This window comes from Oncorhynchus mykiss, chromosome 22 (genome assembly GCF_013265735.2).
Source record: "Oncorhynchus mykiss isolate Arlee chromosome 22, USDA_OmykA_1.1, whole genome shotgun sequence".
Classification (NCBI taxonomy): Eukaryota; Metazoa; Chordata; class Actinopteri; order Salmoniformes; family Salmonidae; genus Oncorhynchus; species Oncorhynchus mykiss.
The window spans coordinates 47,918,072-47,934,702 of record NC_048586.1 but is presented as its reverse complement, the minus strand read 5'-3'; the positions used below and the strand labels follow the sequence as shown (position 1 = coordinate 47,934,702).

The following is a 16,631-nucleotide window of genomic DNA, read 5'->3' as shown; positions in this document are numbered from 1 at the left end:
GGCCCTGCAGCGCCTAGCTCCACTCCCATTCCCCAGGCACTCTCATTTGTTGACTTAGTTTCATGCATGTTAACGTCAGAAGCCTCCTCCCTAAGTTTGTTTTACTCACTGCTTTAGCATACTCCGCCAACATTGATGTCCTTGCCATGTCTGAATCCTGGTTTAGGAAGGTCTGAGATTTCCATCCCCAACTATAACATTTTCCGTCAAGATAGAACTGCAAAAGGGGGAGGACTTGAAATCTACTGCAGGGATAGCCTGCAAAGTTTTGTCATACTTTCCAGGTCTATGCCCAAACAGTTCGAGCTTCTAATTTAAAAAAATGTATCTCTCCAGAAATAAGTCTCTCACTGTTGCCGCCTGTTATAGTCCCCCGTCAGCTCCCAGCTGTGCCCTGGACACCATATGTGAATTGATTTCCGCCCCCATCTATCTTCAGAGTTCGTTCTGTTCGGTGACCTAAACTGGGATATGCTTAACACCCCGGCAGTTCTACAATCTAAGCTAGATGCACTCAATCTCACACAAATGATCAAGGAACCCACCAGGTACAACCCTAAATCTGTAAACATGGGCACCCTAATAGATATTATCCTGACCAACACCCTCCAAATACACCTCTGCTGTTTTCATCAGGATCTCAGCGATCACTGCCTCATTGCCTGTATCCGCTACGGATCCGCAGTCAAACGACCACCCCTCATCACTGTCAAACGCTCCCTAAAACACTTCTGAGAGCAGGCCTTTCTAATCGACCTGGCCCTGGTATCCTGGAAGGATATTGACCTAATCCCATCAGTTGAGGATGCCTGGTCGTTCTTTAAAAGTAATTTCCTCACCATCCTAAATAAGCATGCCCATTTAAAATAATGTAGAACTAAGAACAGATATAGCCCTTGGTTCAGTCCAGACCTGACTGCCCTTGATCAGCACAAAAACTTCCCGTGGCGGACTGCACTAGCATCGAATAGTCCCCGCGATATGCAACTTTTCAGGGAATTCAGGAACCAATACACGCAGTCAGTCAGGAAAGCAAAGGCTAGCTTTTTCAAACATAAATTTGCATCCTGTAGCTCTAACTCCAAAAGGTTTTGGCACACTGTAAAGTCCATGGAGAATAAGAGCACTTCCTCCCATCTGCCCACTGCACTGAGGCTAGGTAACACTGTCACCACCGATAAATCCACGATAATCGAGAAGCATTTCTCTACAGCTGGCCATGCTTTCCTCCTGGCTACCCCAAACCCGGCCAACAGCTCCACACACCCCCGCAGCTACTTGCCCAAGCCTCTCCAGCTTCTCCTTCACCCAAATCCAGATAGCAGATGTTCTGAAAGAGCGGCAAAACCTGGACCCGTACAAATCAGCTGGCTAGACGATCTGGACCCTCTCTTTCTAAAATTATCCACCGCCATTGTTGCAACCCCTATACCAGTCTGTTCAAGCTCTCTTTTGTATCGTCTGAGATCCCTAAAGATTGGAAAGCTGCCACGGTCATCCCCCTCTTCAAAGGGGGAGACATGCTAGACCCAAACTGTTACAGACCTATATCCATCCTGCCCTGCTTTTCTAAAGTCTTCGAAAACCAAGTTAATAAACAGATCACTGACCATTATGAATCCCACCGTACCTTCTCCGCTGTGCAATCCGGTTTCCGAGCTGGTCACTGGTGCACGTCAGCCACGCTCAAGGTCCTAAATGATATCGTAACCGCCATCGGTAAGAGACATTACTGTGCAGCCGTTTTCATCGACCTGGCTACGGCTTTCGACTCTGTCAATCACCGTATTCTTATCGGCAGACTCAACAGCCTTGGTTTCTCAAAGGACTGCCTCGCCTGGTTCACCAACTACTTCTCAGATAGAGTTCAGTGTGTCAAATCGGAGCGCCTGTTGTCTGGACCTCTGGCAGTCTCCATGGGGGTGCCACAGGGTTCAAATCTCGGGTCGACTATTTTCTCTGTGTATATCAACAATGTCACTCTTGCTGCTGGTGATTCCCTGATCCACCTCTATGCAGACAACACCATTCTGTATACATCTGGCCCTTCTTTGGACACTGTGTTAATTACCCTCCAGATGAGCTTCAATGCAATACAACTCTCCTTCCGTGGCCTCCAACTACTCTTAAACGCTAGTAAAACTAAATGCGTGCTTTTCAACCCATTGCTGCCCACACCTGCCCGCCCGTCTTGCATCACTACCCTGAATGGTTCTGACTTAGAATATGTGAACAACCACAAATACCTAGGTGTCTGGCTAGACTGTAAACTCTCCTTCCAGACTCATATTAAACATCTCCAATCCAAAATGAAATCTGGAATCAGCTTCCTATTTCGCAACAATGCATCCTTCACTCACTGTGCTGCCAATGACTGAAATGAATTGCAAAAATCGCTGAAGTTGGAGACTTTTACCTCCCTCACTAACTTTAAACATCAGCTATATGATCAGCTAACCGATCGCTGCAGCTGTACATAGTCCATCTGTAAATAGCCCACCCAATCTACCTACCTCATCCCTATATTGTTTTAATTTACTTTTTTGCTCTTTTGCAAGTCATCGTCTTGCACATCATCATCAGCTAAATTGTAATTACTTCGCTATCATGGCCTTTTTATTGCCTTACCTCCTCACGCCATTTGCACACACTGTATATAGACTTTTTTTAAATATTGTGTTAATGACTGTACGTTTGTTTATGTGTAACTCTGTGTTGTTGTTTGTGTCACTGCTTTACTTTATCTTGGCCAGGTCGCAGTTCTAAATGAGAACTTGTTCTCAACTGGCCTACCTGGTTAAATGAAGGTTAAAAATCTTCTTTGGGGTTGGCGGATCGACTCCAACTTTTAGGTGCGTACACCGCCACTTGTTGTTAAGAAGGAAGAGTAGAGCTTTATTATAGACAGTCTTCTCTCTTCTCTTATCTACTGTTGTATCAATATGTTTTTAACATGACAGTTTACAATCCAGGGTAACTACAAACAGTTCAGTCACCTCAACTTGCTCAATTCCCCCCCCCCCCCCAAAAAAAATGTAGTAGTGGTAGTGGTACTAATAGTAGTGATAGTAGTAGTAGTAGTAGTGGTGGTAGGGGTGGTAGTGGTAGTAGTAGTAGTGGTAGGGGTGGTAGTGGTACTAATAGTAGTGATAGTAGTAGTAGTAATAGTAGTGGTAGGGGTGGTAGTGGTAGTAGTAGTAGTGGTAGTGGTGGTAGTAGTAGTGGTGGTGGTAGTAGTTGTGATGGTGGTGGTGGTGGTGGTGGTAGTGGTGGTAGTGGTGGTAGTGGTGGTACTAGTAGTAGTAGGAGTAGACCTGAGTAGTAGTAGTATACCTGAGTAGTAGTAGTAGTAGTAGACCTGAGTAGTAGTAGTATGAGTAGTAGTAGTAGGAGTAGTATACCTGAGTAGTAGTGGTAGTAGTAGTAGTAGTGGTGGTAGTAGTGGTAGTAGTAGTAGTGGTAGTAGGAGTAGTATACCTGAGTATTAGTAGTGGTAGTAGTGGTAGTAGTAGTGGCAGTAGTAGTAGTAGTGGTGGTAGTGGTGGTAGTAAGGGTCGTAGTAGTAGTGGTAATAGTAGTAGTGGTAGTAGTAGTGGTAGTGGTGGTGGTAGTAGTAGTAGTAGAAGTGGTCGTAGTAGTGGTAGTGGTGGTGGTAGTAAGGTCCGTAGTAGTAGTGGTAGTGGTAGTAGTGGTAGTGGTAGTGGTAGTGGTAGTGGTAGTAGTAGTAGTAGTGGTAGTGGTGGTAGTAGTAGAAGTGGTAGTAGTAGTAGTAGTAGTTGTGGTCGTAGTAGTGGTAGTGTTGGTAGTAAGGGTAGTGGTAGTGGTGGTAGTAAGAGTAGTAGTAGTAGGGGTAGTAGTAGTAGTAGTGGTCGTAGTAAGGGTCGTAGTAGTAGTGGTGGTGGTAGTGATAGTGGTTGTGGTAGTAGTAGTGGTGGTGGTAGTGATAGTGGTAGTGGTAGTAGTGGTAGTAGTAGTGGTAGTAGTAGTGGTAGTAGTGGTGGTAGTGTTGGTAGTAAGGGTAGTGGTAGTGGTGGTAGTAAGGGTAGTAGTAGTAGTGGTAGTAGTAGTAGTAGTGGTTGTGGTCGTAGTAGTGGTAGTGTTAGTAGTAAGGGTAGTGGTAGTGGTGGTAGTAAGGGTAGTAGTAGTAGTGGTAGTAGTAGTAGTAGTGGTCGTAGTAGTAGTAGTAGTAGTAGTAGTGGTGGTAGTAGTAGTAGTGGTAGTGGTAGTAGTTGTGGTAGGAGTAGTAGTAGTAGTAGTAGTAGTAGTAGTAGTAGTAGTAGTAGTAGTAGTAGTAGTAGTAGTAGTAGTGGTGGTAGTAGTAGTAATAGTAGTGGTGGTAGTAGTAGTAATAGTAGTAGTCGTAGTAGTAGTAGTAGTAGTAGTAGTGGTGGTAGTAGTAGTAATAGTAGTAGTAGTGGTGGTGGTAGTGATAGTGGTAGTAGTAGTAGTAGTAGTAGTAGTAGTGGTAGTAGTGGTGGTAGTAGTAGTAGTGGTAGTGGTAGTAGTGGTGGTAGTAGTAGTAGTGGTAGTGGTAGTAGTTGTGGTAGGAGTAGTAGTAGTAGTAGTAGTCGTAGTATTAGTAGTAGTAGTAGTAGTGGTGGTAGTAGTAGTAATAGTAGTAGTAGTGGTAGTAGTAGTAGTGGTAGTGGTAGTAGTAGTAGTGGTAGTAGAAAGGGAGGAAGGAAGAGAGGGAGGAAGAGAGGAGGATGAGAGGAAGGGAGGAAGGAAGAGCGGGAGGAAGAGGGGAAGAGAGAGAGGATGAGAGGAAGGAAGAGAGGAAGGAAGAGAGGAAGGAAGAGAGGGAGGAGGAGAGGAATAGACAAAGGAAGAGAGGGAGGAGGAGAGGACGAGGAGAGGACGAGAGGAAGGAAGAGTGGAAGAGAGGGAGGAAGAGAGGAAGGAAGAGTGGAATAGCGGAAGGAGGGGAGGATGAGAGGAAGGAAGAGAGGAAGGAAGAGAGAAAGGAGGAGAGGAAGAGAGGAAGGGAGACAGGGAGGATGAGAAGATGAGAGGAAGGAAGAGACAAAGAGAGGATGGAAGGGTGGAAGGACTAGAGGGAGGATGAGAGGAAGGAAGAGAGGATGAGAGGAAGGAAGAGAGGAAGGAAGAGAGAAAGGAAGGGAAAAAGGAAGAGAGGAAGGAAGAGAGGAAGGAGGAGATAAAGGAAGGAGGAAGAGAGGAAGGAAGAGCGGTAGGTAGAGAGGGAGGGAGGGAGGAAGGGGGGAAGGAAGAGAGGAAGGGAGGAAGGAAGAGCGAGAGGAAGAGGGGAAGAGAGGAAGGAAGAGAGGGAGGAGGAGAAAAAGAGAGTAGTGGTAGTGGTAGTAGTAGTAGTAGTGGTGGTAGTAGTGGTAGTAGTAGTAGTGGTAGTAGGAGTAGTATACCTTAGTAGTGGTAGTAGTAGTGGCAGTAGTAGTAGTAGTGGTGGTAGTGGTGGTAGTAAGGGTCGTAGTAGTAGTGGTAATAGTAGTAGTGGTAGTAGTAGTGGTAGTGGTGGTGGTAGTAGTAGTAGTAGAAGTGGTCGTAGTAGTGGTAGTGGTGGTGGTAGTAAGGTCCGTAGTAGTAGTGGTAGTGGTAGTAGTGGTAGTGGTAGTGGTAGTGGTAGTAGCAGTAGTAGTGGTGGTAGTAGTAGAAGTGGTAGTAGTAGTAGTAGTAGTTGTGGTCGTAGTAGTGGTAGTGTTGGTAGTAAGGGTAGTGGTAGTGGTGGTAGTAAGGGTAGTAGTAGTAGGGGTAGTAGTAGTAGTGGTCGTAGTAAGGGTCGTAGTAGTAGTGGTGGTGGTAGTGATAGTGGTAGTGGTTGTGGTAGTAGTAGTGGTGGTGGTAGTGATAGTGGTAGTGGTAGTAGTAGTAGTGGTAGTAGTAGTGGTAGTAGTAGTGGTAGTAGTGGTGGTATGTGTTGGTAGTAAGGGTAGTGGTAGTGGTGGTAGTAAGGGTAGTAGTAGTAGTGGTAGTGTTAGTAGTAGTGGTTGTGGTCGTAGTAGTGGTAGTGGTGGTAGTAAGGGTAGTAGTAGTAGTGGTAGTAGTAGTAGTAGTGGTCGTAGTAAGGGTAGTAGTAGTAGTAGTGGTAGTAGTAGTAGTAGTAGTAGTAGTAGTAGTAGTGGTAGTAGTGGTGGTAGTAGTAGTAGTGGTAGTGGTAGTAGTTGTGGTAGGAGTAGTAGTAGTAGTAGTAGTCGTAGTAGTAGTAGTAGTAGTAGTGGTGGTAGTAGTAGTAATAGTAGTAGTAGTGGTAGTAGTAGTAGTGGTAGTGGTAGTAGTAGTAGTTGTAGTAGAGATGGAGGAAGAGAGGAAGGGAGGAAGGAAGAGAGGGAGGAAGAGAGGAGGATGAGAGGAAGGGAGGAAGGAAGAGCGGGAGGAAGAGGGGAAGAGAGGGAGGATGAGAGGAAGGAAGAGAGGAAGGAAGAGAGGAAGGAAGAGAGGGAGGAGGAGAGGAATAGACAAAGGAAGAGAGGGAGGAGGAGAGGACGAGGAGAGGACGAGAGGAAGGAAGAGAGGAAGAGAGGGAGGAAGAGAGGAAGGAAGAGTGGAATAGCGGAAGGAGGGGAGGATGAGAGGAAGAGAGGATGAGAGGAAGGAAGAGAGAAAGGAAGAGAGAAAGGAGGAGAGGAAGAGAGGAAGGGAGACAGGGAGGATGAGAAGATGAGAGGAAGGAAGAGACAAAGAGAGGATGGAAGGGTGGAAGGACTAGAGGGAGGATGAGAGGAAGGAAGAGAGGATGAGAGGAAGGAAGAGAGGAAGGAAGAGAGAAAGGAAGGGAAAAAGGAAGAGAAGGAAGAGAGGAAGGAGGAGATAAAGGAAGGAGGAAGAGAGGAAGGAAGAGCGGTAGGTAGAGAGGGAGGGAGGGAGGAAGGGGGGAAGGAAGAGAGGAAGGGAGGAAGGAAGAGCGAGAGGAAGAGGGGAAGAGAGGAAGGAAGAGAGGGAGGAGGAGAAAAAGAGAGGGGGATGAGAGGAAGTGAGGAAGAAGAGAGGGAGGATGAGAGGAAGGAAGAGAGGGTGAGAGGAAGGAAGAGAGAAAGGAAGAGAGGAAGGGAGAGAGGAAGAGAGGAAAGAAGAGATTAAGGAAGAAAGAAAGGAGGAGAGGAAGGGAGGAAGAGCGGTAGGTAGAGAGGGAGGAAGGAAGGGAGGAAGGAAGAGCGGGAGGAGAGGGAGGAGGAGAGGAAGAGGGAGGATGAGAGGAAGAGAAGAACAAGAGAGGGAGGATGAGAGGAAGAGAGGAAGAGAGGAAAGAAGAGAGGGAGGAGGAGAGGAATAGACATAGGAGGAGAGGAAGATAGGGAGGAGGAGAGGAAGAGAGGGAGCAAGAGAGGAACGAAGAGATGGAGGAGGAGAGGAAGAGAGGAAGGAAGAGAGCAAGGATGAGAGGACGCGAGGAAGGAAGAGAGGAATAGCGGAAGGAAGGGAGGTTGGACTAGAGGGAGGATGAGAGGACGAGAGGAAGGAAGAGAGGATGAGAGGAAGGAAGAGAGAAAGGAGGAGAGGAAGGGAGAGAGGAAGAGAGGAAGAGAGGGATGAAGAGAGGTAGGAAGCAAGAGAGGAAGCAAGAGAGGGAGTTTAAAAGGGAGGTTGAGAGGAAGGAAGAGAGGAAGATAGAGAGGAAGCGAGATTGAGAGGAAGGAAGAGAGGAAGGGAGATAGAGAGAAAGGAAGAGATGGAGGAGGAGAGGAAGAGAGGAAGGAAGAGAGGAAGGATGAGAGGACGCGAGGAAGGAAGAGAGGAATAGCGGAAGGAAGGGAGGTTGGACTAGAGGGAGGATGAGAGGACGAGAGGAAGGAAGAAAGGATGAGAGGAAGGAAGGAAGAGAGAAAGGAGGAGAGGAAGGGAGAGAGGAAGAGCGGGATGAAGAGAGGTAGGAAGCAAGAGAGGGAGTTTAAAAGGGAGTTTGAGAGGAAGGAAGAGAAGAAGATAGAGAGGAAGCGAGATTGAGAGGAAGGAAGAGAGGAAGGGAGATAGAGAGGAAGGATGAGAGGAAGAGAGGAGGAGAGGGAGGAAGAGAAGTTAGAGATGGAGGGGAGGAGGAGGAGGTGCCTGGAGGAATCATCGTCATCGTAGATTTCCTGTCTGTAGATTTCTGTGACAGGCTAAATGCTGAGTTGTGTCCCACATGTTGCTACATGACAGGTGCACTGACCTGCAAGATTGAATCAGAGAGGAGAAATGAGAGCTTTGAGTTTTGTCCCTAATGGCACCCCATCCCCTATACAGTGCACTATTTTTGACCAGGGCTCTCATCTAAGGTAGTGCACTATATAGGGACTAGGGTGCCATTAGGGCCAAGAACAGGGCTAGAAGGGACACGCTGGTAGATATCGAGATTTAAATTGTGTGTAGAGACGTGAATAGTTAGGAGGACAAAATGGTTTGTACATACAGCACATGCTGTGCATTCTGGGCTTGACGTTTTGTGATTTGTATGGCTTCTCAGAGAGTATGGGAGGAGTATTTTGGTACGTAGTTGTTCAGTCTTTGATTTGAGACAATATTAAGCTCCTCTTTATCCAGAGATCTGGGTTCAGAGCAAAGTAGCAATTGGTGCAGTGGAACGAGAGGGATGGAAGGCCTCCCTCGTCTGTGTCTGTTTGAGGCCTCAGACCTTAATGATGCCATATTGTGAGAGAGGCTGTCTGTCTTGGCATGGTGCCTCAACCCTCACTAATGAATTAACAACCAATCAATAATGCTGTCTCTTTCTCTTTTCTCTCTTTTCTCTCTTTTCTCTTTCTCACACTCTCTCTCTCTCTCTCTCTCTCTCTCTATCTCTCCCTCTCTCTCTCTCTCTCTCTCTATCTCTCCCTCTCTCTCTCCCTCCCTCTCTCTCTCTCTCTCTCTCTCTCTATCTCTCCCTCTCTCTCTCCCTCCCTCTCTCTCTCTCTCTCTCTCTCTATCTCTCCCTCTCTCTCTCTCTCCCTCCCTCTCTCTCTCTCTCTCTCTCTCTCTCAGGTGGATCATTTTGGATGGGTAACATCGTGCCCTGATCCTCCCTGTCCCGGCCCACCTATACAACCCCTGATCCCCCCCCACCCTAGTCACCATGACATCTGCATCCTGGCCCCAGCTGCTGGCTTTCAAACTGGTCCCTCCACCACATGACCCGGGGAGCCCAGAGAGGATCTTCAGCTGCGACGAGGAGATAGAGCGTCGTTATGAGATCGTTCCCTCTGTGGCCTGCTCCATGTGCTGCCTCTTCGGCATCATATACTGCTTCTTTGGTAAGATTTACAAGAGCGCTAGTCCACTGGGCACAAACTGGTTGAATTAACATTGTTTCCATGTCATTGAATCAACGTGGATTTTGTGATTTTCTTTCACCTTTGATCCACGGTGGGATTTTTTTGTTGATTTCACGTTGAAGTCAGGTCAGTTAACAACTCAAACAAATGTAAATCAAAACTATTACGTTGCACTGACGTCTGTACCACGTGGAAAGCTAAACACAACCTTCTTTGGTAAGACCGTAGAGATAATGTCATGTAGAATGTAATGCGTCCATTGTCCATCAGAATGACGTTTAGTTCATCTTAACACCACAACACCATGTTGAGCTTGTCTTATTCACGTTAATAACCGCATGATATTAACATCTCGATTCAGAGCGACCCATCTCCGTTAATTACTGTTGGTTTATAACATAACAGCTGTCATCTCACCACGCGTGTCACTTCCCGATCTGTTGTGTGATCGAGACAGAACCAAGAGAAGGGAGAATACTGTATGTTTTACAGTTTGTTTTGGTAGTCGTCTTTGTTAGAGCAAGAAAAATCCAATGAGTTTTTTTTTTTAAATCCTCCTCCACTTAATGCACAAAGTAAATAACCTGCTTTTAGCCAGACGAGCTGAAGAGGAGGAGGCTGTTTTCACAGGGCCTGTACTCTTCACCCAGATTGTAATCTTATGGTGGATCCTTGTGGTCGAGGAAGACAGTGGGCTGGGAGTTCAGGAGTACAGGAGAACATTCACAAATGAATATAGATACTTTTTTCCCGTGTCCCAAATGACATCCTATTCCGTAGGGCCCGGGTCAATAGTAGTGCACTATGTAAGGGACAGGGTACCATTTGGGACAGATTAAAGGATAAAGTCTGCTTCTGTTTCTCTTTATATCCCTCTCTCTCTCTCTCTCTCTCTCTCTCTTTCTATCTATCTTTCTCTCTCTTTTTCTCTCTTTCCATCTTTCTCTCTTACTCTCTCTTTCGCTCTCGCTCTCTCTCTCCTCTCTCTCTCTCTGTCTCTCTCTCTCCTCTCTCTCTCTCACTCGCTCTCCTCTCTCTCTCTCTCACTCTCCTCTCTCTCTCTCTCCTCTCTCTCGCTCACTCGCTCTCTCGCTCTCTCTCTCATTCTCTCTTTATCTCTCTCCCTCTCTCTCTTTCTATCTTTCTCTCTCTTTTTCTCTCTTTCCATCTTTCTCTCTTACTCTCTCTTTCTCTCTCTCTCTCTCCACTCTTTCTCTTTCTTTCTCAATCTTTCTTTCTTTCTGTCTCTATCTTTCTCCCCCTCCCCCTCTCTCTCTCTCTCTCTCTCTCTCTCTCTCTCTCTCTGTCTCCCACCCTCTCTCTCTCCCTCTCTCTCTCTCTCTCTCTCTCTTTCTATCTTTCTCTCTCTTTTTCTCTCTTTCCATCTTTCTCTCTCACTCTCTCTTTCTCTCTCTCTCGCTCACTCTTTCTCTTTCTTTCTCAATCTTTCTTTCTCTCTCTCTCTCTCACACACACACACACACATCATCTCTCTCTCCTTCCTCTCTAGCACCTCTCTCTTTATCCCTGTCTCTTCTCTCTCTCTCCTCTCTCTTTATCCCTATGTCTCTTCTCTCTCTCTCCTTAAGCTCTCCCTTGACGGTTCATCATTAAAAAGAAATAACTGTCATAAGATATAAGCTCAAATGTTCGTCATTTAAAGGAATAGCATAACTAGGTTAACTCAGCTATAGAAAATGTCATCTTATTATGCAACCTCCCTCTCCCAACCCACCCAGCTCTGTACAGTATAGCTTTCCGCTTGTCTCTTTCTTTCTTTGACTCTCTCTCCTTTTGACTCTCCCATCTCCTCCTCCATGCTGTCTGTCTGTCCCTGACCTGTCTCTATATCTCCAGCCAAGCCTGACTGCCTGTGTATCTCTGACCTGTCTACCTTGATGTGATTATTCAAGTCTTCTTCTTCTTTACATTACAATATATCAATAAATACTTTTTTTTTTCTAACTTTTTTTTTTTCAAACGTTCTGACTCACTTTTTAAACACTTCAAATCACAGCAAATACATAACAATATACTGTATATAACATAACAATATACTGTATATAATATAACAATATACTGTATATAATATAACAATATACTGTATATAACATAACAATATACTGTATATAATATAACAATATACTGTATATAACATAACAATATACTGTATATAATATAACAATATACTGTATATAACATAATAATATACTGTATATAATATAACAATATACTGTATATAATATAACAATATACTGTATATAACATAACAATATACTGTATATAATATAACAATATACTGTATATAACATAACAATATACTGTATATAATATAACAATATACTGTATATAATATAACAATATACTGTATATAACATAACAATATACTGTATATAATATAACAATATACTGTATATAACATAATAATATACTGTATATAACATAACAATATACTGTATATAATATAACAATATACTGTATATAACATAACAATATACTGTATATAATATAACAATATACTGTATATAACATAATAATATACTGTATATAATATAACAATATACTGTATATAATATAACAATATACTGTATATAACATAACAATATACTGTATATAATATAACAATATACTGTATATAACATAATAATATACTGTATATAACATAACAATATACTGTATATAATATAACAATATACTGTATATAACATAATAATATACTGTATATAACATAACAATATACTGTATATAATATAACAATATACTGTATATAACATAACAATATACTGTATATAATATAACAATATACTGTATATAATATAACAATATACTGTATATAACATAACAATATACTGTATATAATATAACAATATACTGTATATAACATAATAATATACTGTATATAATAATATACTGTATATAATATAATCATATACTGTATTGATATAATCATATACTGTATATAATATAATATACTGTATATAACATAACAATATACTGTATATAATATAACAATATACTGTATATAACATAACAGTATACTGTATATAATATAACAATATACTGTATATAACATAACAATATACTGTATATAATATAACAATATACTGTATATAACATAATAATATACTGTATATAATAATATACTGTATATAATATAATCATATACTGTATTGATATAATCATATACTGTATATAATATAATATACTGTATATAATATAATAATATACTGTATGGATATAATCATATACTGTATATAATATTATCACGACCTGACCTTAGTTATCTTTTATTCTATATGGTATTCTACAGGGTCTTCTACTGTATAGGGTATTCTATATGGTATTCTATAGGGTATTCTACTGTATAGAGTATTCTATAGGGTATTCTATATGGTATTCTATAGGGTCTTCTACTGTATAGAGTATTCTATAGGGTATTCTATATGGTATTCTATAGGGTATTCTACTGTATAGGGTATTCTAAATGGTATTATATAGGTATTTTACTGCATAGAGTATTATATATGGTATTCTACAGGGTCTTCTACTGTATATGGCATTCTATAGGGTCTTCTACTGTATATGGTATTCTATAGGGTCTTCTACTGTATATGGTATTCTATAGGGTCTTCTACTGTATAGGGTATTCTAAATGGTATTCTATAGGGTCTTCTACTGTATAGGGTATTCTAAATGGTATTCTACAGGGTCTTCTACTGTATATGGTATTATATATGGTATTCTATAGGGTCTTCTACTGTATAGGGTATTCTAAATGGTATTCTATAGGGTCTTCTACTGTATAGGGTATTCTATAGGTGTCACGCCCTGACCTTAGTTATCTTTGTTTTCTTTATTATTTGGTTGGGTCAGGGTGTGACGAGGGTGGTTTGTTTAGGTTTTGTATTGTCTAAGGTTTTGTATGTCTAGGGTTTTTTATTGTCTAGGGGTTTTGGTAGTCTAGGTGTTTATATGTCTATGGTTGCCTAGATTGGTTATCAATCAGAGGCAGCTGTTTATCGTTGTCTCTGATTGGGAACCATATTTAGGTAGCCATATTCCTTGGGTATTTTGTGGGTTGTTATTCTATGTTTAGTTGCCTGTCTGCACTAGCCATATTAGCTTCACAGTTAGTTTTGTTGTTTTTGTTAGTTTGTTCAGTGTTCTTTCTTTAATTAAAGAAGAATGTACGCTTACCACGCTGTGCCTTGGTCTCCTCCTTACGACGACCGTGACAAATATAATTATATACTGTATATAATATAATAACATACTGTACATAATATAATCATATATGTATATAATATAATCATATACTGTACATAATATAATCATATATGTATATAATATAATCATATACTGTAAATAATATAATCATATACTGTACATAATATAATCATATACTGTACATAATATAATCATATACTGTATATAATATAAAAACATGCTGTATATAATATAATCATATACTGTACATAATATAATCATATACTGTACATAATATAATCATATACTGTATATAATATAAAAACATGCTGTATATAATATAATCATACTGTATATCATATTTTCAAGTTGTATTAGTTGTATTAGTTGTATGTACGCGATACACATGGTATACAAATTAAATTAAAATAGAGTAGAATAGAAAACAGTATATACAGATGAGTAAAGCATTATGTAAACATTATTAAAGTGACTAGTGTTCCATTATTAAAGTGATTCCATGTCTATGTACATAGGGCTGCCTCCGGCAGTCGGCTAATGATGGCTATTTAACAGTCTGATGGATTTGAGATAGAAGCTGTTTTTCAGTCTGTCGGTCCCAGCGTTGCTGCACCTGTACTGACCTGGTGGTTGTTGTCCTTGATGATCTTTCTTCCTGTGACATCGGGTGGTGTAGGTGTCCTGGAGGGCAGGTAGTTTACCCCCGGTGATGCATTGGGCAGACCGCACCACCCTCTGGAGAGCCCTGCGGTTGCGGGCGGCGCAGTTGTCATACCAGGCAGTGATTACAGCCCGACAGGATGCTCTCTATTGTGCATCTGTAAAAGGGTTTTAGGGGCCAAGACAAATTTCTTCAGCGTCCTGATGTTGAAGAGACGCTGTTGCGCCTTCTTCACCACACTGTCTGTGTGGGTGGACCAATGTGTTCCGAGGAACTTGAAGCGTTCCACCTTCTCCACTGCGGCCCCCTCGATGTAGATAGGGGGGGTGCACCCTCTCCTGTTTCCTGAAGTCCACGATCAGGTCCTTCATTTTGTTGACGTTGAGTTTGAGGTTATTTTCCTGGCATCACTCTCCCAGAGCCCTCACCTCCTCCCTGTAGGCCGTCTCGTCATTGTTTGTAATCAGGCCTACTACTCTTTTGTCGTCTGCAGACTTGATGATTGTGAGTTGGAGGCGTGCATGGCCACGCAGTCATGGGTGAACAGGGAGTACATGAGTGGGCTGAGCATGCACCCTTGTGGGGACCCAGTGTTGAGGGTCAGCGGAGTGGAGGTGTTGTTTCCTACCTTCACCACCTGGGGGCGGCCCGTCAGGAAGTCCAGGACCCAGTTGTACAGGGCGGGGTTCAGACCCAGGGCCTGAGCTTAATGATGAGCTTGGAGGGCACTATGGTGTTGAAAGCTGCGCTATAGTCAATGAACAGCATTCTTACATAGGTATTCCTCTTGTCCAGATGGGATAGGGCAGTGTGCAGAGTGATGACGATTGCATCGTCTATGGACCTGTTGGGGTGGTGAGCAAATTGAAGTGGGTCTAGGGTGTCAGGTAAGGTAGAGGTGATATGATCCTTAACTAGCCTCTCAAAGCACTTCATGATGACAGAAGTGAGTGCTACGGGGCGGGGTGATAGTCATTTAGTTCAGTTATCTAAGCTTTTTTAGACTACAGGATCAATGGTGAACATATTGAAGCAAGTGAGGACAGCAGACTGGGAGAGGGAGAGATTGAATATGTTCGTAAACACTCCAGCCAGCTGGTCTGGCATGCTCTGAGGACGTGGCTAGGGATGCCGTCTTGGCGGGCAGCCTTGCGAGGGTTAACACACTTAAATGTCTTAGTCACATTGGCCACGGAGAAGGAGAGTCCACAGTCCTTGGTAGCGGGCCACATCGGTGGCACTGTGTTATCCTCAAAGCGGGTGAAGAAGGCGTTTAGCTTGTCCGGAAGCAAGACGTCTGTGTCCGCTACGTGGCTGGTTTTCCCTTTGTAGTCCGTTATTGTCTGTAGACCCTGCCACATACGACTCGTGTCTGACCCATTGAATTGTGACTTCACTTTGTCTCTGCACTGATGTTTTGCCTGTCTGATTGCCTTGCGGAGGGAATAACTACACTGTTGGTTTTCGGCCATATTCCAAGTCACCTTCCCATGGTTAAATGCAGTGGTTCGCCCTTTCAGTTTTGCGTGAATGTTGCCATCTAACCACGGTTTCTGGTTAGGGTAGGTTTTAATAGTCACGTTGGGTACATCATCTCCTATACACTTCCTGATGAACTTAGTCACCGTATCCTTGTATTCGTCAATGTTATTCTCAGAGGCTACCCGGAACATATCCCAGTCCACGTGATCAAAACAATCTTAAAGCATGGATTCCGATTGGTCAGACCAGCGTTGAATAGTCCTTTGCATGGGTACTTCCTCATTGAGTTTCTGCCTATAGGAAAGGAAAAGCAAAATGGAGTCGTGATCATGTTTGCCGAAGCGAGGGCGGGGGAGCGCCCTGTAGGCATTCCGAAAAGTTGTGTAGCAGTGGTCCAATGTTTTTCCAGAGCGAGTACCACAGTCAATGTGTTGACTATAGAACTTTGGAAGCGTTTTCCTCAAATTTGCTTTGTTAAAATCCCCAGCTACAATAAATGCAGGGCCTCGGGATATGTGGTTTCCAGTTTGCATAAAGTCCAGTGTAGTTTGTTGAGGGCCGTCGTGGTATCGGCTTGAGAGGGAATATACACGTCTGTGAATATAACCAAAGAAAATGATCCTGGGAGGTAATACCGTCGGCATTTGATTGTGAGGTATTCTAGGTTGGGTGAACAAAATAACTTGAGTTTCTGTATGTTATCACAATCACACCATGAGTAGTTAATCATAAAACATACACCCCCCGCCTTTCTTCTTCCCGGAGAGATATTTTATTCCCGTCTGTGCGTTGTACTGAGAACCCAGCTGGCTATATGGATGGGGACAGTATATCCGGAAGAGAGCCATGTTCCTGTGAAACAGAGTATGTTACAATCCCTGATGTCTCTCTGGAAGGAGATCCTCGCCCTGAGCTCATCTATTTTATTATCCAAAGACTGAACATTAGCGAGTAATATCCTCGGAAGCGGTGGGTGGTGTGCCCCGCCTCCTGAGTCGGACTAGTAGTCCACTCCGAATACTTTTTCTCCGCCGACGGGG

The 16,631-nt window shown here is 43.0% G+C and overlaps 1 protein-coding gene across 1 annotated transcript in view; it reads left to right on the top strand.

Annotated features, from left to right (window-relative positions):
* tmem198a (transmembrane protein 198a) overlaps positions 1-16,631 on the top strand; it is a 75,075-nt gene that overhangs the window by 37,429 nt on the left and 21,015 nt on the right. The window contains exon 2 of the mRNA XM_036959461.1: positions 8,932-9,200. Coding sequence (XP_036815356.1) covers positions 9,023-9,200 — 178 coding nt within the window. The 5' untranslated portion in view covers positions 8,932-9,022. The remainder of the gene's footprint in view (positions 1-8,931; positions 9,201-16,631) is intronic.